Source organism: Lepidochelys olivacea, assembly GCF_965140295.1.
Source record: "Lepidochelys olivacea isolate rLepOli2 genome assembly, chromosome: 25".
Taxonomy (NCBI): domain Eukaryota; kingdom Metazoa; phylum Chordata; order Testudines; family Cheloniidae; genus Lepidochelys; species Lepidochelys olivacea.
In genome coordinates, this window is record NC_140435.1 from 7,206,494 (window position 1) to 7,226,266 (window position 19,773).

A 19,773-nucleotide genomic window follows, 5' to 3' on the forward strand; every position below is an offset into this window, starting at 1 on the left:
GTTTCTCTGGGGCTGGCAGACAGCGCTCTTAAGGTCGAGTCGCTCGTGTCAAGAATTCATAACTGCATGGCTGGACACGAAGGCAGTGGGGATTGGGGGGCGCCTGTGAGTGGCTCGAGGCTGAGAGGGGGCCAAGACACACAGGGGCCAGCATCTTTCCCAGAGACATTTGCTAGTGGGAGGGGGTTACTTGTCTCCATGGCATTTTGAGATGGGGATGGGGCTCAAGTCTGGATCCAGGCCCAAGTTCCAAGGGGCTCGGATCGGGGGGGTGGTTACACCCGGGACACTGGGATGCAGACCCAGCCATTCCCACCTTTCAGGGTTGTAGGACAAGGGGTGACTGACTGCACCCCAAAAGTCTCAAAGACACAGGAGGGTCCTGACCTGGGCCCGAGCTGCCAGCCCCCATTGCAGTGAGCACTAGTACATCCGGAGTGGAGGGGAGGGTGGGGCGCCTGGTTTCCTGCAGAGAGGGGATCTCCAGCGGGTCTCGGCCTGGCTCGCTAGGAGCGGGGACAAGATGGGGCCATTAGCACTTCTCAGGCAGTTCTCTGGGCATGGAGGCTAAAACATTTTATTCTCTCTCTCTCTCTTTGCAGTTAAAAAAGCCAAGTTTGACGGGGCGCAAGGTAAGTCACTCCCACCACCCCTGGTCACATGGGCTACACGAATGCTTGGGGCAGGAGCCTCTCCCCAGGTCCCCATCCGCACTGCAGGAGGGGGCCGGGTTTCCCGCAGGGGGCAGCCGGGCTTCCAGTGTGGGTCTGACTTTAAAAAGTAGGGTGGGCTAATGAGACGAAGGGTCATTTAGGGCCCCTGGGTGAGCAGCTTGAGTTTGCTGGGGAGAAAGGTACCGAGGGACTAGGCAAGAGGAGCCTCCAGGCCTGAGGGAGGGGACCCTGTAGCCACAAGCCAGGCCTTGCTCTAAGGACTCATGGGGCAGCCCGTCCCAGCTTCCCCAGAGTTTACCGAAAAGGATCAGCAGATACAAGGGACAAAATAGAGAGGAGGTGGGGTCCAGTGGTTAGAGCAGGGGAGTTGGTGCCAGGACTCCTGGGTTCTGTCCCTGGCTCTGGGAGGGAAGTGGGGTCTAGACACACATGGGTCACACACACACAGCACCCACATCTACAGGCACACAAGCATACTATGCACACAGGTGTGTTGCACACACAGATCTCACTGGCTTCCTTTCTGTGATGCCTGGGCAGGTTCACCCCATCTGTGCAGAGCTGGGGGGCACCCTGCTCCCCTACCTGGGATGGGAAGGCCCGGCAGCGCCCCCTCCCCGTCAGCCAGTGTAGAGCAGGCATGCAGAGGGGCTTTGCTGGGGGCAGGGGCCATCCAAACCCATCCAGAGCTGAGGGAGTTTGGCCCCTTTGTCCCCGTTTGCACAGAGCGCCAAGCATCACGGGAGCTGAGCCGGCACCAGGAGCGTCCCCTGCTGGACAGCAGAGCTGCTGTCAGTCCCCTTCTGCCCCTGCCTCTACCAGCGCTGGCCCGGGAGGGCGGGAGGTGTCCCACGCACACAGCAGTCGGGTCGAGGGGGGGCTGCCCCAGAGGAGCGCCAAGCAATGCGCTGGGGGCTGTGGGAGAGGGGAGCCAGCCACGCGGCCAGAGGCAGCTTTGCTGAAACACCCAGCGGGGTGAGTGACGCCCCAGGTCCGGGGTGGGGGAGGGTGCTGAGCTGGAGGAGAGAAGTCAAGCCACTCTCAGTCTCGTCACTCCTGGACATTTGGCACCTCTGGAATCCCCCCCGCTTCCACCCCTGCCCACCAGCTGGTGCTGCCATCTCTGCCCAGGGCGAGTGAAACGCAGGCCAGGCCAGGGTGGGCTGGGGGGTGGACTGAGGGGCATGAGCAGAGCTGTGGGGGGGCAGATCCCAGGACTGGGCTAGCAGGGGGCTGCGGGTTGGGACTGAGGGGCCCTGGCAGAGCTATGTAGGGCAGTGGGGTCAGGATAACCTGCATTAACCATGCTCCATGTGAGCTGAAGCAGCGTCGGGAGCTGACCATGCCCCTAGCTGGCGACAAACTGCTGAAAGTTCTCGCGTGGGCCGGTCCCGGTGCTGAGATGGTCGGGAAGGATGGGGGGGTGGAGTTGGTGCTGGAGGAGTGGGGGCTGGGCCGGTCCCGGTGCTGAGACGGTCGGGAAGGATGGTTGGGTGGAGATGGTGCTGGAGGAGTGGGGGCTGGGCCGGTCCCAGTGCTGAGACGCTCGGGAAGGATGTGGGGGGGTGGAGTTGGTGCTGGAGGAGTGGGGGCTGGGCTGGTCCCAGGGCTGAGACGGTTGGGAAGGATGGGGGGGGGTGGAGTTGGTGCTGGAGGAGTGGGGGCTGGGCCGGTCCCGGTGCTGAGACGGTCGGGAAGGATGGTTGGGTGGAGATGGTGCTGGAGGAGTGGGGGCTGGGCCGGTCCCAGTGCTGAGACGCTCGGGAAGGATGTGGGGGGGTGGAGTTGGTGCTGGAGGAGTGGGGGCTGGGCTGGTCCCAGGGCTGAGACGGTTGGGAAGGATGGGGGGGGGTGGAGTTGGTGCTGGAGGAGTGGGGGCTGGGCCGGTCCCGGTGCTGAGACGCTCGGGAAGGATGTGGGGGGGTGGAGTTGGTGCTGGAGGAGTGGGGGCTGGGCTGGTCCCAGGGCTGAGACGGTTGGGAAGGATGTGGGGGGGTGGAGTTGGTGCTGGAGGAGTGGGGGCTGGGCTGGTCCCAGGGCTGAGAAAGTCGGGAAGGATGGGGGGGGTGGAGTTGGTGCTGGAGGAGTGGGGGCTGGGCTGGTCCCAGGGCTGAGAAAGTTGGGAAGGATGGGGGGGGTGGAGTTGGTGCTGGAGGAGTGGGGGCTGGGCTGGTCCCAGGGCTGAGACGGTTGGGAAGGATGTGGGGGGGTGGAGTTGGTGCTGGAGGAGTGGGGGCTGGGCTGGTCCCAGGGCTGAGAAAGTCGGGAAGGATGGGGGGGGTGGAGTTGGTGCTGGAGGAGTGGGGGCTGGGCTGGTCCCAGGGCTGAGAAAGTTGGGAAGGATGGGGGGGGTGGAGTTGGTGCTGGAGGAGTGGGGGCTGGGCTGGTCCCAGGGCTGAGACGGTTGGGAAGGATGTGGGGGGGTGGAGTTGGTGCTGGAGGAGTGGGGGCTGGGCTGGTCCCAGGGCTGAGAAAGTCGGGAAGGATGTGGGGGGGTGGAGTTGGTGCTGGAGGAGTGGGGGCTGGGCTGGTCCCAGGGCTGAGAAAGTTGGGAAGGATTGGGGGGGTGGAGTTGGTGCTGGAGGAGTGGGGGCTGGGCTGGTCCCAGGGCTGAGACGGTTGGGAAGGATGTGGGGGGGTGGAGTTGGTGCTGGAGGAGTGGGGGCTGGGCTGGTCCCAGGGCTGAGAAAGTCGGGAAGGATGGGGGGGGTGGAGTTGGTGCTGGAGGAGTGGGGGCTGGGCCGGTCCCAGGGCTGAGAAAGTCGGGAAGGATGGGGGGGTGGAGTTGGTGCTGGAGGAGTGGGGGCTGGGCTGGTCCCAGGGCTGAGAAGGTCGGGAAGGATGGGGGGGTGGAGTTGGTGCTGGAGGAGTGGGGGCTGGGCTGGTCCCAGGGCTGAGAAGGTCGGGAAGGATGGGGGGGTGGAGTTGGTGCTGGAGGAGTGGGGGCTGGGCCGGTCCCAGGGCTCAGATGGTCGGGGAGTCATGGGCAGGGTCGGTGCTGGAGCTGGGCTCAAGGAGGGCAATGCTGGAAGAACCTCCCTTGTGTTAGTTGGAGACTCCGCATGGGGACGGGGAGGCCCCTGGGCTGATGGGAAGAGCCAGCGGGTGGCCTTTGAGGCTAGGGGTGGGGAGCATTTCCAGCCCCAGGAGGCTGTCCGACCCGCCCAGGGGACTCGCGGTGCCTCCCCGCCCGGGACAGGGCTGATCCGGGCCCAAGGCTCCACCCTCTGCTCCCTTCCCTGCAGAGAAGTTCAACACCTACGTGACCCTGAAGGTGCAGAATGTCAAGAGCACGACAATCGCAGTGCGGGGGAACCTGCCCTGCTGGGAGCAGGACTTCATGTTGTGAGTACAACCCTTGGGTGGGGCGGGGGGCTCCAGGAGTCTGGGGGCTCCCGGGGCCTTGTGCTCTTGGGAAGCTGGTGTCAGATAAACCCCGTGTGCCGCATGAGTTCCACAAATCCTCAAAATCAGGTATGTGCCGGATAAACTGGGAAGTCGGGAGCTCGGATGCAGGATCCTCGGAGAGTCTCAGGTCACCCCGCCTTCGATGGGTGGCCTGGAGAAACTCCCGGCCCCTCGGCAGCCTCCAGGCCATGGAGCCTGCAATCGCGTGGAGGGGAAGGGGAGGCGTCTCTTGGCGCACCCATGGCCGTTGGCCCTGCCAGACCCCCGGGTGGGTGCCGGATCCCTGCTCTCTGCCTGGGCACGATGCCCGAGGCACTCGACACACTGGTTGAGAGCCAGAGAAAGCCACTGCAGTCTGCAGAGGGGGCCTGGGGAACCAGAGCAGGGTGAAACCAGGAATTCCCGACCTGTCAGCAGTGTAAACACCTGCCGTGTCACTGAGAGAGGGGCATGGGGCATGCCTGGAGGCCACAGCTAGGCACAGAGCCTGGGGCTGCTAGGAACATGGCAGCTGTTAACCCCCAAGACGAGGCAGCCCCTGGGGGAATCCCAGCAGCAAGGGAGAGACTGGCGCTGAGGACCGGGCTGCTCCACATGGCAGGAAACCGCCTGTCCCCTTTGCTCCCTCATTCTGCATCCATCTGCTTAAAGCGTCAAACACCAGCGCGTCCCAGACCTGGGGTCAGGGGGCTGCAGGAGGGCCGCTGCAGACACAGCCGTGACTCACCAAAGGGCCCTAATTACCATCACTCGAATGATGCTCCCATCTCAGGCTACACACTCCGGTGGGAGATTAAAGTGATGTCACGGAGTGTGGGGGAGTCCGGGGCCTGCACCCCTCTTCCTGGGATTCACCGTGACCCTCAGCCAGCCAGTAAAACGGAAGGTTTATTGGACAATAGGAACACAGTCTAAAACAGAGCTTGTGGGTACAACCAGGACCCCTCTGTCAAGTCCTTCTGGGGGGCAGGGAGCTTAGACCCCAGCCCTGGGGTTCCCTGGTTCCACCACCCAGCACCAAACTGAAACCAAACCCCCCCCAGCAGGCTCCCTCCTGCAGCCTTTGTCCAGTTTCCCGGGCAGAGGTGTTACCTCCCTGTCCCCCTCCTGGCTCAGGTGACAGGCTCTCAGGTCTCCCATCCCCAGTGCAACTCCCCTGCCACATCCCCAGGTCAGCACTCCCCCCTCCCTGCTGCGTCACAAGTGCCAAGGGTCAAACCTTTGGCAGCTCCAGATTTGTCCTTGCTCAGAAGCCGGCTCCTCCGACGGTCGAAGACTCTGACGTCTACGCAGCAAAGCGGGAGGAGATTCGGAAGCATGTTGGTGTGTGTTAAACTCACACCTCGGATGCTGGGAAATTCAAACTCCCCCTCCACACACACATTTCTGTAGGACCTACCAAAGAAAAAAGTGCCCCCCTCCACAATTAACTCCGACACAATTTCCAGAGCTGAGCTGTGTCCAGATGACAAGTCACAGCTAGTGCAATCTTGGGAGCTGGCGCTGTCTATCTAACCTCCCTATGCCATGTTCCAGCGCTGGGGGGGGGCTCCCAGTTCCCCCGGTCCCAGCCTCTCCCAGCAGGGGGCGCTGTGGGGAATGGGGCAGCAGCACTGACTCCCAGCTGCAGTGAGTGGCCCTGTGGCATGAGCTCACTCATATATGGGGCCGGGAGCCAGGCCGCCCAGGGCTTCGGGAGAGGCAGCGAGCCAGATGGGGCCAGCGCCGATGGGCACGTGGTCACTTTGCTTCCCTTGCAGTGAGATTAACCGGTTGGACCTGGGGCTGACGGTGGAGGTGTGGAACAAGGGGCTGATCTGGGACACCATGGTGGGGACGGTGTGGATCCCCCTGCAGACCATCCGGCAGTCCAACGAGGTAGGCACAGGGCGCTCTCCCCAGCAGGGCCCAGACAGCAGCCACTCCCGGACCTTCCTGGCTCCTTGTCCCGGTCTCTGCCCTTCGGAGCCCGGCCAGGACTGGGCATTGCTCGCCACCTGCCGGCCTTCTGGGGGGCGGGGAGAGGGGAGGGTCTGTGTCTCGGGGGAGCCACCCGTCCCCTGGACCCCGAAGTCCCCTTCCTGTGCCGAGGCTTAGCCTCCTCCTAACCCACAGGGCACTTCCTGGCAGAGCCAGGCTGGTGGTGCCAGGAGACAGGTGGGGAAGAGCAGGTGTCCACCTGCTTGGGGGTGGGCAGAGTCAGCCAGGGGGATTTGAGGTTCTCTTCCAGCAGCTGGGAGGAAAGCAAGGTGGGGGGGCAGGGAGGAGGAGTCTCCAGGGTGCAAAGGGTTAATGATGAGCCTGTGGACCAAGCCCTTGTCCCCTCTGAAGCGGTCGATGCTCTAAGGCGCCATGGGGCAGGCCAGGGATTTAGCCTCCCTGCCCTGGTACTGCTCCTGCATGCTCCATGACCTGGCACTGTCTCAAATCGTCTTCTCCTGAAGGGGGGCTCGAGGCAGGGGGCAGGTGGATGGGACATGGCTGTCCAGACAGCACAGCTCTTCGCTATTGCTGCTAGCAGGAGGGAGAGCAGGGGTCTGGGACTCCCGACTCCTGGGTTCCATTCCTGGCTCAGGAAATCGCTTCCCCACTTGTGCCTCAGTTTCCCCCCCCAGTAACAGACCCTCCCCCAGCACACAGAGCTGTGAGGCTTAGCCCCATGAAAGGGCCAGAGCAGGGGAGCATGACTGGGTTATTTGCCAGGCTGGGAGAGTCTAAACTGAGCTTCGTTCCCCTGGCATCTGTCCTGACCCCCCAGTTCTCTCCCCTAGGAGGGCCCCGGGGAATGGCTCACCCTCGACTCCCAGGTCATCATGACTGACAATGAGATCTCTGGCACCAAGGACCCCACCTTCCACCGCATCCTGCTGGACACCCGCTTTGAGTTACCGCTCGGTACGGTGCCCTCCTCAGGGCCAGGGGGCAAGAGGGGCTCCTGGCCTGTGCCCCCATCCCGATCCGTGTGCCTGGGGTTCTCCCTCCTTGGGGATATTTCCTGCCTCACACCCCAGATGTGTAGATGAGGGGGGATTGAAAGAGTTGGGGGGGCCCAAAACTGGAAACACAATGGGGGCTGTGGTTCAGGATTGAGGGGCACCAGCAGAGCAGTGGGGCGAGCCCAGGGCTGGGATAGCTGGGCCTGTGGTTCAGGATTGAGGGGCACTGGCAGAACTGTGGGGCGAGCCCAGGGGTCAGGACTGAGGGGCATCATCACAGTCCTTTCCTGGATCCCCTCCCTCACGCCGTGTGCCCAGCTTACAGCTCCTCCTCTCCACCCTCCTTTCCCTTCCGGTGACGAGCTGATCGGAGTGTGGGGCTCCCCAACTCCACTCCCACTCCCCAGGCTGGAGCTGGGAGCCCTGGCTCCTGCCCGTCTCGGTCCCAGCCTCTGGTCCTTTCCCCTGGTGAATTGATGCCAACAATCAATGCAGTGACATCGCTGGCTCCCTGTAAGGGCAGATTTCGCCGTCGCCCGCCACAAGCCAGCATCGGGGGTAAGGCTGGGACGACAATTTCTCTCCCATCTCCTCTGGCCCAGCCTTGCCACCCCCCTTCCCTCCATGCCCCACAGATCCACCCCCACCCCCACCCCCAGCACAGGCTGCCTCTCCCCGCCATCCTCTGCTCAGCTGCAGGCCCAGCCAGAGGCCGGTCCCATGCTCCAGAAGTGGGCCCCCATATGCAGGGCCCCAGGGGCTGCGTTGGGAGGGAGGGGCCGGGCTGCAGAGACCCCACAGGCTGCTGGCAAGGGGGCCTCTCTGCTTTCAGACATCCCCGAGGAGGAGGCCAGGTACTGGGCGAAGAAGCTGGAGCAGCTGAATGCTATGAAGGATCAGGACGATGTAAGTCAGCTCTGGGGCCTGGCACCCCCTGCCGGCCCTGATCCCCTGTGTGTGTCCTCAGCTCCCCCCGCCCCCCAGCACTGCTGGGTTGTGTGCATGCGGGTGGCGCCTGGCTGGGCGAGCGTGCCAGGGCCTCACTGGCAGAGACAGGACCAGGGGGACGGGGCAGGAAATCAGAGCATCCCGCAGGGATCTGCACTGAGTGCCCTGGGGGTCACCCCCTGAAGGGCTGCGGGACCAGGGGGAGGGGGCTGGGCCGGAGACTGCCTGGCTGGGGGGCCCGTGACCATCCCTCTGTTCTCTCCCCAGTACGAGTTCCAGGAGGAGCAGGACAAGCCGCTCCCCGTGCCCGGCTCCCCGTGCTGTAAGTACCGATCACCTCCAGCATCCAGCCCCCAACTCCTCTGGGTCTGTGACCCGCCCGCTCCCGCAGAGCTGGGTCACAGGCACCTCTCGGGCCAGACCCCCGGGGGGCTGGATGGTGCCTGGACGGAGCTGGGGGGTGGGAGGAGCTTGTGGCATCTCCTGACTCTGTGCAACACCCCGGAATTTGTTTGACCCCCACCAGGTGAGGTGGGATGAGGATGATCATAGGGCCTGTGTCTCCCTTGCCCCCCAACTCATGGTCCCCACCCAGTTCCCGTGCATGGCCCCCCCCAACCTGATTAGCATGGGGCCGACGCCTCTCACCCGCACCCTGCGCGTCGCCCCCTCTGGGTCAGCAGCTGCAGCTTGGCAGCGTTCCTTCAAGGGGGCGACAGCTGGGGAGGGGTCTGGGCTGACGACACGCCCCAGCCAGGGAAGCAGGGACTCGGCCTCGGTCGCTGGAGACATGATCCCCCTCCTCCGAAGTCCTTGGCCCCCTTCCCTCTCTCCTTCCTCCTGCTCTGTCTCCCTCCCCTCCTCTGCCATGTGTTCGCTCTCCTCCGCTCCCATCCTCTGCCTTGGTCTGGGAAGCTTTGGAGCAGGGTCCATTCGGCTCAGCCCGCGTCGGGGAGGCAGGTTGCCTGAACAGAGGGGGGAGCAGGAAGGGCAGGGAGCAGTTGGGACGGGGCTGAGGAAGAGCTGACAGGGATGGGGACTCAGCAGTGGCTTAGGGAGAAGGGCCCAACTCACCGAGGGGAGATAAAGCCACGGCATGGAGGGTCGGATCTGGCCGAGTAGCACCGAGCCTGGAGGAAGCTGGGTCTGGGTGGCCCTGCTCACGTGGGGAAGGAGCTAAGGCATCAGGGCCGGAGCATCTGAGGTAGGGAGGTGCCCACATGAAGGCAGAGTTGGGGACTCGATCCTCCCCAAATCTCTTGGCCTTGCAGTGAGATGTGGCCCCACCCAGCCCAGCTGGCAGGAGAGTCGCTGGGTGACCTTGAACCAGTCACTTCCCCCAGCCTGCCGACACTCCATGCCTCGGTTTCCCCCTCTGCGACATGGGAGTCATCACACCCACCTCAAAGGGCTGGGCGTTGAGGCAAATTGGTCAGTGGGCCTAATTCTCTCCTGCCCTAAGGCCAGTGAGGTCAGTGGGGTTACCCCAAGGATGACTCTGCCCCATTAGATCTGAGCCAGGCGTGAGGGGTTCTCACCCCTGCTTCTGCTGACGTCCTTCAGCGTGGCGTCCGGCCTCCTGCGTTTGCTCCCTCCTGCTGCCCCAGGCTTTCTTCCCCTGGTTCGCTGTGGCACGAAGGCTGGGGAGCTGCGTATGCAGCTGTGGGCTCTGGCCGAACGGCTTGTGGATCTTTTTGGCACGCTCGTGTTGACGAATTCGGAGAACAACGACCAGCCGAGATCTGGCCAGGGAGCGGGGCCCCCCAGGCCCTGAATGTGGAGATGGCGGCTTCAGGGCCCAGTGCCAGGCTCTCTCTTCCCGGGGAGGGTGGGAGGCTCAGAAAGAGGGGCTCGGGATGCCCGGAGCAGCCCCACAGCGGAACACCCCGGACCCTCCCACTCCCCATCTGGGGCGAGAAGGAGGCGACCCAGATCCACCAGGATTTAAGAACCACTCCCCCGCCCTATGCTCTTTCTCCCAGCCTGCTCCGAACATCTGGATCTGTCTCTCACAAACCCCCGCTCTTCCCCCAGTCCTCTCCTGCCACGAAACCTTGCTCTCCCCATGTCCTTGCAGCGTGCCTGATCCGCCCTCTCCGAGCCTACGGCAGAGAGGGGCCCAGGATGCGGCGCTCAGCTCAGGGTCTGAATTTCCCCAGCACTTGGTGGGGGCCGGGGTTGGAGCCAGAACCCCGACTCAGCCCGGCGTAGCGCCGGAGTCTGAGTGTCGGGGCTGCGGGGGGAAGCTGGGGGTTTGCTTTGGGCCTGGCTCTAAATGGGGCTTGGTTGTCCCACCCGGGCTCTAACACCTCCTCCCACAGCCGTGTCCATCTTATTGTCTCTGCCCCTTTTCTTTATAGGCAACTGGAATTATTTTGGCTGGGGAGAGCAGCAGAGTAAGTATCTGATCGCCTTCTCGCCCCAAATGCAGGTGGCACCCCCCTTTCCTACCCACTGGCCTCCCAAAGGGCTGCCCATGCACCCACCCCCAACCAGGGGGAGGAGCATTCTGCCTCTGGCCCCCTAAGGCCCGGCGGCTAAAACAGAAGAGCCGTGCAGGGGAGCAGAGGGGTCCAGGTGGCTCAGGGAGTGGCATGACTAGCGGGCAATGCAGGGGGGCCTGGGACTAGCCTCACCTCTGCCTTGGCCTTGCCTGGCTTTCATCTTTTCATGTAGCTGGGACGTCTCCCCAGTGCTCCTGGATAGAGGGGCACAGGACTGTCTACAAATGCTTTTTTAAATGGGGTGGGTGGATGGACCATCCCCGGGGCAGGGAGGCTGGGCTCAGGGGGATGGGGCAGCATGCAGATGGCATTGCAATCTTTGGTCAATCCCAGCACGCCGGGCCCGGACACAGGGCACTGGGCTTTTCTTGGTCCATGGGCACCAGCCAGAGGGGATTGCCCAGGGACCCCCTGCCTCTCCAAGGCAGGAGAGCAGTAGGGGTAAGTCGGCATCCTGTAGACCCCTCCTCCATCTCTTCCTCCCCCTCTCCCCTCCCACCTTATGTATACTCCCATTCCCTCCCCTCCCTCCCAGGCTGGGGTAGCGGCTCTGGCTGATTCACCAGGATAAGGAATCCCATTGCACTCCACCCCCTGGAAGGTGGAAGGTCCTTGCGGGCTGGGGGAAGGCAGCTTGGTGGGTTGATGCCCTGAAGGCCCTGGGCGCTCCCAGGCTGGAGGATGTGGTAGGCCTTGACCTCCCGCTCACGGCACCATGGCCACGCTGCTGACATCTGCCCAAGCTGGGAACGACGCTCCAGTGTAAGATGCACAGAGCTCGACCGTCTAAATCCCCCTCCTCGACTCCGCCCCACCCGCTCCAATGCACCAGCTGAGCACACGGCTCAGTCGTGCCCACCAGTGCTCAGGCACCAGGTGGAACCATGTGGCCTCGAACTCCTGTGTCAGGCCCACTCCCTCCAAACGGAAAGGAGCCCTAAGAGGTGACGGAGGGCAGCCTTGAGCGGGACAGAGTTCTGCAGGATTGGGGAGCTGGCATGGTGCCCAGCCACCGGGGTCTAGCCTCTGCCAGCGGTCTGTGCACAGGGGGTGGGCTGTGGATCAGGGTGAACGGGCACACGGAGGCAGACTGCTGCTGGGGCGCAGCGGGGCAGCTTGGCTTTGGTCAGAGCCATCGGCTACCGGAGCATGAAACTTCCCTGTGTACCCAGCAGGTGCCAGTGCCCCTCTTCCCACACACACAGCCGGGGCCGGATACCCAGAGCTTCTGGGCATTGGCAGTGCCCTGGACATCAGCGCCCACCAAGCGTAGGCCCCTCTCTAGGCCTCAGTCGGTGTCTTCCAGCTGAGTCTCCTAGGAGAAAGTCCCACAGAGGCGGGGGCCTTTGAAGCAGTGGCTCGGTTCTCACTGATGCCAGCCGGGCAGTAGAGGTTGGCATTGTCCTTGCTGCTGAGACAGTGGCTATCTCAGGCCTCTCTGTCATGCTCTGGCCTCTGGCCCCTTCCCATGCAAAACACTCACCGGTGGCAGCTGGCCCTTTGCAGATGACGACCCCGACAGCACCATGGATGACCGGGACAGCGATTACCGAAGCGAGACCAGTAATAGCATCCCGCCTCCGTACTACACCACTTCCCAGCCCAATGCCTCGGTCCACCAGTATCCCATGAGGCACCAGCAGCAGAGCTCCCGCGACTCGTACACGGACTCCGTGCAGAGCTACGAGGTGGACTACTCGGATCAGCGGCCCATCAGGTAGAGTTGGGGAAGGCCGGCGCCGGCCCTCGGAAGGCAAGTGCTGCAGATACGTGGTGGTTGGCAGCCCCAGCCATCAGGTGGGAGAGGTTAGGCCAGGCTATGCTGCAACAATGACGGGGAGAGAGATGGATGGGAAGGGAGCTGTCTCAGAGGAGGAGAAAAGCCTTGCCCTTGGGCAGATTATCTAGAGCTCTTGGCACAGGTTGGACAGAGCTGGTATGCAGTGGTGCCCACCCTAGCATTTCTGTGCCGACGCCAGCCGCTTCCTCCAGAATCTTAGCTTTCATTCAAAATTAAAATCCAGGCTCTGTGGGGAAAGCCCCGGAGGCTGCGCGGATGCGGGCAGTTAGAACCTGCTGCCCGAGGAGAGGGGCCAGCGGCTGCCTGCATTCCTCTCGCTGGATGTTTAACTCTGAAACCTAATGATGGGCTCCAGTGGTGCCCTTGTTCACTGTTCTGTGGTAGTAGAAACAGCTATTCTGGGATTGTGGGCGGAGTTTGGGATTGTGGGTGGAGTTTGACTAACCAGTGCTTCCTCCCCATCTAATCCCTGGCTAGCGTTAGAACACTGAAGGGTAAAGCAAAACCCTAAGAAACATCGGGGAGATGAAGGTTTGGGGGATCCATCCAAGTCCCAGGGACAGTCCTCTCCACTCTGGAGACACCGAGGGCAGGGCTATCGCTGATCAGGATTTAGGTGCTCGGGCAGGGCTGTGCAGGACGGACCAGGAGTGGAGTAGCTGAAGATGTTACAGAGACGTTGTGGAGCTGTCTGGGCCCAGCCTGGAAGTGTAGCTGGGCTGTCCACATTGGCAGAGCTGTCGGGGGAAGTTTCCATGTCGTCTGCCTTCCCTGCACCAATCTATCTGTTGGCCGCACAGCCTCCCTGCTCTTCAGCGTTCAGCCTCAAGACCCCTCACTCCCACCCTCAGGGAGATCCCAGATTGGGGAATACCCTCCTAGCCCTCCCCCAAAATCCTACACTCCCTCGGGCATGGGGGGAATGGCCACAGGACCCCCAGTGCCATGGCTCCGTCGGTGTGTGGGCGGATGCCAGGGGCGCGGCCCCGAGGAGAGGCGGTTTCATGCGGCGCGGCCCTACTGGGAGCTCATTGTCTGCTGTGGGGTCGTTGGTTCCCGGGTGACCGTTGCTGACCATGTTCCTCTCCTCCCCGGCAGACGCTACGATAGCGTCGATTCTGCCACAAACGGGCCCAGCGACGCTGAGTCCGCCTCTGAGTCGAGCAGGCGGGCCAGCCGCCAGTTCTCCCTTGAGAGCAGGCGGTCCCTAGACCTATCGGAGAGGTGGGTCTCTACCTTGTCTCTAGCCTTGTGCCTGATGCAGCGTGCTGTGGTGGGTCCTTGCCGCCCGGGTTAGGCCGATACCAGTCCCGGCAATGGCAGCCCCAGGTGGCTGCCGGAATTACCCGCTGCCTCCCCCTCCCCGGCCACTCCTGCGTATCAGATTCATCGGCCCCGGGGGGAAATGACAAGGCTCCTTTGCGTGGGTCCCTCGCGGTGTCCAGTGTAAAGTGCATTGCACATGCATCCCAGCTGCAGAGAGAGATGCCCGAGCCAAGGGACCGGACCGATTCTCTGAAGGGTTCTCCCTGAAGCAGGGTTCCCTGGCCATCGGGCAGTTGATGCCAGTTGAGCAGGTTGGCATTGTCCTTGCTGCTTTGACAGAACCAGAACCAGTGTGGGGGGGGGGAGAAATACCTAAAGGGGGCAGGATGGAGCCTGGCAGCTTCCTTCACCTGGCTGGGATTGAAGGCATTCTGTTCACCCCCTGTGGCCTGGGCGTGCGGCTGGCTCGGTCGGCCCACGCAGCCTTGGTCCTTCGACCAGTCCCATTCTCACCACCCCAAAGGTGGGGTCGGCCGCCCCTTGCTTGGGGTCCCCATTGCCCCATCTAACTGGCCTCCCCAGTCGGTCCAAATCTCCGGGGTGCAGTTTCCCGGAGCGCTCAGCAGGGTGGGAAGCCAGGCTCCAGATCTCAGCACACCCTCCACCCATGCACGACCAACGTTCAGAGCCCAGCTTCAGCGCTGCTGCTGGCTCCCTCCCGGGTGGCCCGTGAATGATTTAAGCAGCGAGGGGCCAGGGTAGCTGCCTGGCAGGGTAGCTCTAGGCCTCATGGGGAGGAAACACTGACGAGAATGTGCAATGCATTTGAGGACACCTACCCTTGCCTGGGGAAGCCTGATCCTGAGACCTTGATGCGCTCGGGGTTTTACAGGATTGGGGCCTGGAGCCCCACATGGGAGGGGTGACTCCTGTGCTTTTGAGCATTTTCCTGGCTCTTTAAATTCTCTTTTGGGGGGTGGGGTTTGGTGAGGGGGACTCTGGGTGCTGAGGAGCCCGGAGTGGGGAGGTCTTACCTCTCTTCTCTGCCACAACCTGGCCGGGTCCCCTCGGTGATGAGTCCCAGCTCTGTGAGCTTGGATGACCTCCCCCGGTGCGTCCATCCGCAAGCCACCCATACTCTCCCAGGCCAGGCAACCGGCCCCTCCAGCCGGCTTCCTGCCGAACGTGGGGCTTGGCCAGAAGGGTACCCGTGCCGGTGTGTGCGTGCCCACCCCCCACTGCCGGTGCCGGAGATGTGGTGTCGGCCTATCCCCAGGCGTGTCCCTGTACTATGTCTGCATGCGCGCTTACTGTGAGCCTCTCCGCTCGGAGGCACCGCGATTGCTGTGGTGCTCGGAGAATCGCCCCTGGTTTTCTCCCTCCTTGTGTCCAGTGGTTTGGTTTGTCAAAGACCCCCTTCTCCCCGAACCCCCTCCCTCTGAGCCCTCCACCTTCCTCCCCCGGAGCCTCCCCCTGACCGGATCCCTGAGCAGTGGGCTCGGCCTGTGGGGAGAGGCCCGAGGAGCGTGTCTGGGGTGGGCGGGGGCCAGGCCAGGCTCGCGGAGGAGCTGGGCAGTGGGGCGGTGTGCCGGAGAGGCAGTGGGATGGGGGGGGCAGAAAGGAGGGCAGGAGAGAGGAGCTGTGGGGAGGAGAAAGAGTTGAGGGATTTCTGAGCGCGATGGAGGAGCGAGTGATGGGGAGAAGAGGGAATGGCCGGAAAGGGCACGTGGGCGGGGACGTGGGGGGGGACCATGGGCATGGGCTACACCCGGCTGCCCGTGCAGCGCCGCTCCCAGGGGGGCACCGCGTGCCTTGGCTGACAGAGGCACGTCTGCTCTGCCTGCCGCCTGGGGGCTGCTGAGAGGATGGGCAAGGGGTCTCTGAGGTACCCCGGCCTAACTGGCCAGCCGCCGATTGCAGGCCCCCCCACCAATTTCCCATTCTCCAGCCCAGCCGTGAGGCCCAGGATCGGGGCCAGAGCAGCGGCGTGGCACTGGGCCCCTCCGGTGCCTCCTGAGCTGAGGAGCAGGACTGGAAAGCGGCGACATTTCCCTCTTCCTGCCCCCGCTGCCGGCTCACCCGCGGGCCCAAGCCGCGGGCGGGTACCAATGGGCCCATCCTGGCACGCCTCCCCTCAGCGGCGCCGCCTGGCGGCCAGGCTCCGGCAGCCTGGGGAAGGATACAGCCAGCTGGATGGGGCAGGGGGAACCGGCTGGGACCCACAGGCTCATTTTAAGCCTTTTCTGTCCTCTCGCCTCCATCCCACCCCCACACAGCCCCACCGGGAGCAGCCACTATGCCTCGTCCGGGGAGCTGAGCCAAGGCAGCTCCCAGCTGAGCGATGACTTCGACCCCGACAACGAGAGCCTGCGGGGCTCGGAGCTGGACGAGCGGGACGGGGACTCCTACCACTCCTGCCACAGCTCCGTCAGCTACCACGACGACTCGCCCCACTGGGAGGAGGACTTCTACCCTGAGGAGGAGGACGAGGACTACAGCGAGAACGAGCGGGACTACCCCCAGGCCCGGGCCGCCCCGCTGCGGGACCAGGAGGCGGACGAGGCCAAGCCCCTGGAGCGCGAGCCCTACCCACAGCCGCCGGTCAAGCAGCAGGTGCCAGCACAGAAGCAGCAGCAGGAGAGGAAGGAGGAGAAGGCAGCTTATGTCCTGGAGGAAACTCCGGAGATCCCCCAGGGAAAGCCAGCAGCGGAGGAACCCCCGGTCCCAGAGAGAGCGCCGGAGCCCCCAAAGCCAGCCGAGAGGTGAGGAGGAAGGGGGGCGCTGGCAGAGGGAGGAAGGGCTCCCAAGTGGGTGGCGTTTTCTCCTGTAGGTCTCCAGGCTGCCTACGGTGCTCACCCACCCTGGGGCCAGGCAGCTGGGCCTGGCTGGGGTGAGCCGTGCAGTGACCTGTGCTGGCCCAGGGAACTGGAACGTAAAGCCCGGGGCTCGGACTGGCAGCGTGCTGTGTCCGCAGGGCCAGCTCTCTGGCGTGCCCCGTCCCTGCGCTGGTCCTGGGCGGCCACGATGGGCGTGAGCCATAGCTGGCGGTAACAACTCATGGTGTGTATGTCACGCTAGCGACCCGTGGAGCCGGCACGCTAGCAACCTGTGGGGGGCTCACGCTAGCGACCCACGGGCCCAGCACACTAGCGACAAGTGGGGAGCTCACGCTAGTGACCCATGGGGAGGTCACACTAGCGACCCACGGGCCCAGCACACTAGCAACAAGTGGGGAGCTCACGCTAGTGACCCATGGGGAGGTCACACTAGCGACCCACGGGCCCAGCACACTAGCGACAAGTGGGGAGCTCACGCTAGTGACCCATGGGGAGGTCACACTAGCGACCCACGGGCCCAGCACACTAGCGACAAGTGGGGAGCTCACGCTAGTGACCCATGGGGAGATCACACTAGCGATCGGGAGACCCAGCATGCTAGCAACCCGTGGAGCCAGCACATTAGCAACCTGTGGGGGGCTCACGCTAGCAACCCACGGGCCCAGCACACTAGTGACTCGTGGGGAACTCATGCTAGCGACCCATGGGAAGGTCACACTAGTGACCCGTGGGGCCGGCACGCTAGTGACCCATGGGGAGGTCACACTAGTGACCCTTGGTGCTGGCATACTAGTGGGGACATGAGCTCCTTGCACACTGTGGCCCACTGCTACATGACCCGGGGGGAGCATGTGGCTGCCATGAGTGTGCCCTGTGCCAGGCTGGCTGGTTGCTGGGCACCCCACTGCTGCACGGCGACCGGGCCATAGGCATGGAGGAGGGGCCCGGGCTGACGTTCTGAACCAGGCTTAGGGCCCCGTCCTGTTCTCCTTGGTGCCCACGGAGCCTTTCCCTTTATGCCAGCAGCAGCTGGAGCAAGCCCCAGGACCTGGGCCCCAGCAGCCTGAAGCAGCTGTGGTGCCTCGATCCCAAGCTGGCGATGCCTTTACCACTGTGGCACCCAGACCTGCTCTGAGCAGGGGCAGACAACACAGGACCAGACATGCTGCCTGCCCCGGGAGCGCTGCCCCACCCCCTCCGGCCGGCAGAGCTGACCTGGGGCCAGCGCCCAGGGGAAAGGCTTGGGAGGAAAAGCCTGGTACAGAGGGAAGCCCCCGGAGCTGGGTGCTGAGCTTGGGTCTGCTCTGTCACAGCTCTGGGCACCTTTGGCACAGCGAGCTGCAAGCAGTGAAGGGCCTGCCAAGCTGTCCACAGGTCTGGTGCTCTCAGACAGCTCTGCAAAAGTCCCTGGGAGGACCTCTTCAGGGGATCAGCCCCCGCAGGGTCACACAGCCGCTGGGGTCAGCCCCTCGGCTTCACTGCTCCTGGGACCGAACCTCAGAGCCTCAGCCCCCCTGGGTCATGCCGTGAGCTCCCCACAGCGAGTCCACCTGGCTTGGACACCTGGGGAAGACTTGCACCCCCAAAGGGAGCAGTGCACCCCAACTTCCTGCCCCTGTAACAGCTGTCTGGAACACAGCGTAGAAAGTCCTTAGTTACCATAGAGAACAGAAAGTTACAGCAAAGTTCATCGGGGTCAATCCAGACCCTCTAAACCTTTTTCCCTGCCTCCAGCAGCCCACACTCACCTACCCCACCTGGTCCCTCCTCAGTCCTTTGTCCTCCAGCTGCTCACACTCGGCTGGCTTCTTAAGGAGGGTGGGCCGTTCAGGGTTGTTTGTTGCTAGGTGCCAAGAGTCCGGGCAATTGGAGTGACCATTGTCTTCTGGGACTGTCCATGGCCCCCAGGCAGCTAGGCATCCATCACGCCTGTATCTCTGGGTCTCTGCAAAGAGTAAACAACCCATCCCTCTCCCCCCAGTCAACATGCACCACCCAGGGGAAACTGAGGCACCCTCAATATTCATACAAAACAATATGAAAAACTCACACAAGCAGAAGAGGCAGCCTGCGCTCAGAGGTAGCGCCTACATGTGCACTTGCAGCCAGCCATGCTGGGAGGCGAGCGCTGACTGTATTCTCTTTAACCCCCATCAGAGTCAGGTGGAAAGAAGCTCGGTGTCTCATTTCACCTAAGGCACAAGTGTTCCGCACATCACCCCTGGTCTGGCCGTTCCTGAGCCAGCAGGAACGGCACTGATGGGCCGGCTGGCATTTCCACAAGGTGGGGTAAAGCTCCCCTTTTGGTTGGAATGGAAAGGGTCCAATTTGCCCCCCATATGAAGGTCCCTCCCGTGGGAGGGGGAAGGTCCAATGTTGTGGGCTCGGCCCCTCTGGAAAATCAGGCCCCTTTTGTTCAGGTTCCCAACTCTGGATGGAGGAACTAACTTTCAGCCAATTCTTGGCCTCTTTTAATTCTTTTTAAACCTTTAAAAGTTTTCACTTGGCCGTGTCCCTTTAAACCACTCACCCTTTCCGAGGAGCCCACAGCAGTTGCTTTGCTGGTTGCATGAGTGCAGCCTTCCTGCCGCACTGGCGTTTACCGGGTTTCCAACCAGTGTAGGATTTAGTTCACTGCACTGGAGTCACGTAGACCCTGGGGTGGCTCTGGTGTTCACTGGACCAGAGCCATGGGGGCTCTGGAGGGGCATCAGTCTGATACCTGGGTGTTGTCACATGTATTAAAGCAGGAAGAAAACTTCCTGGAGGGTGTTTGTCTTTCCAGGCTGCAGATAAAAGCCCGTCCATACCCTCCTGAGTTGCAGAGATGAAGAAATTTGATGGTTGCATCCCTGGAATGATGTGAATAATTCACGGATGTTAGTCTCTGCTTTTAATATTAAACAGGTCTATTTTTCTATGGTTGGGTGAGCAGAATTGTTCCAAAATGGAGGGGATGCAGCCACAGACTTCTTTCTTGGGTTTTTTACTTTGTTTAAATTATAGACCGAAGCTCTGATTTAAAAGAGCACATAGTGAGCTTTAGAATTATATATATTTATAAAATTAAGAAGGGATGGGGAATCTCAGATGATTCTCATAAAGTTGGCCTCATCTTGCATGCTGAATGCAACATACTTGTAAAGTGTGTGTTCTGCACTCAATGTCTCCCGCCAGTGCGGGGGGGTCAGCATAGAAGATAACAGCCTACTACTGCTACTTACCCCTAACGGTTACTCCTCCAGCTCAAGTGATAGCAGTCTGTGTGTCTGTAGTAATGGTTGCAGACTCCAATCCTCCTGAGACATTGTTCACTTACTTGACTGGATTAAATGACTCGAGATATGGGATGGCGTTTGGGCAGAAATCTTTGACAGCCTTTCCTGGAGGGATTGGTGT

At 62.4% G+C, this 19,773-nt stretch overlaps 1 protein-coding gene across 1 annotated transcript in view; it reads left to right on the forward strand.

Moving 5' to 3' along the window:
• Positions 1-19,773, forward strand: part of LOC311512974 (protein unc-13 homolog A) — a 125,475-nt gene that overhangs the window by 40,132 nt on the left and 65,570 nt on the right. Inside the window, exons 2-11 of the mRNA XM_084614480.1 lie at positions 603-632; positions 3,920-4,019; positions 5,843-5,960; positions 6,854-6,977; positions 7,851-7,924; positions 8,234-8,288; positions 10,327-10,362; positions 11,977-12,187; positions 13,370-13,495; positions 15,814-16,299. Coding sequence (XP_084470606.1) covers positions 603-632; positions 3,920-4,019; positions 5,843-5,960; positions 6,854-6,977; positions 7,851-7,924; positions 8,234-8,288; positions 10,327-10,362; positions 11,977-12,187; positions 13,370-13,495; positions 15,814-16,299 — 1,360 coding nt within the window. The remainder of the gene's footprint in view (positions 1-602; positions 633-3,919; positions 4,020-5,842; positions 5,961-6,853; positions 6,978-7,850; positions 7,925-8,233; positions 8,289-10,326; positions 10,363-11,976; positions 12,188-13,369; positions 13,496-15,813; positions 16,300-19,773) is intronic.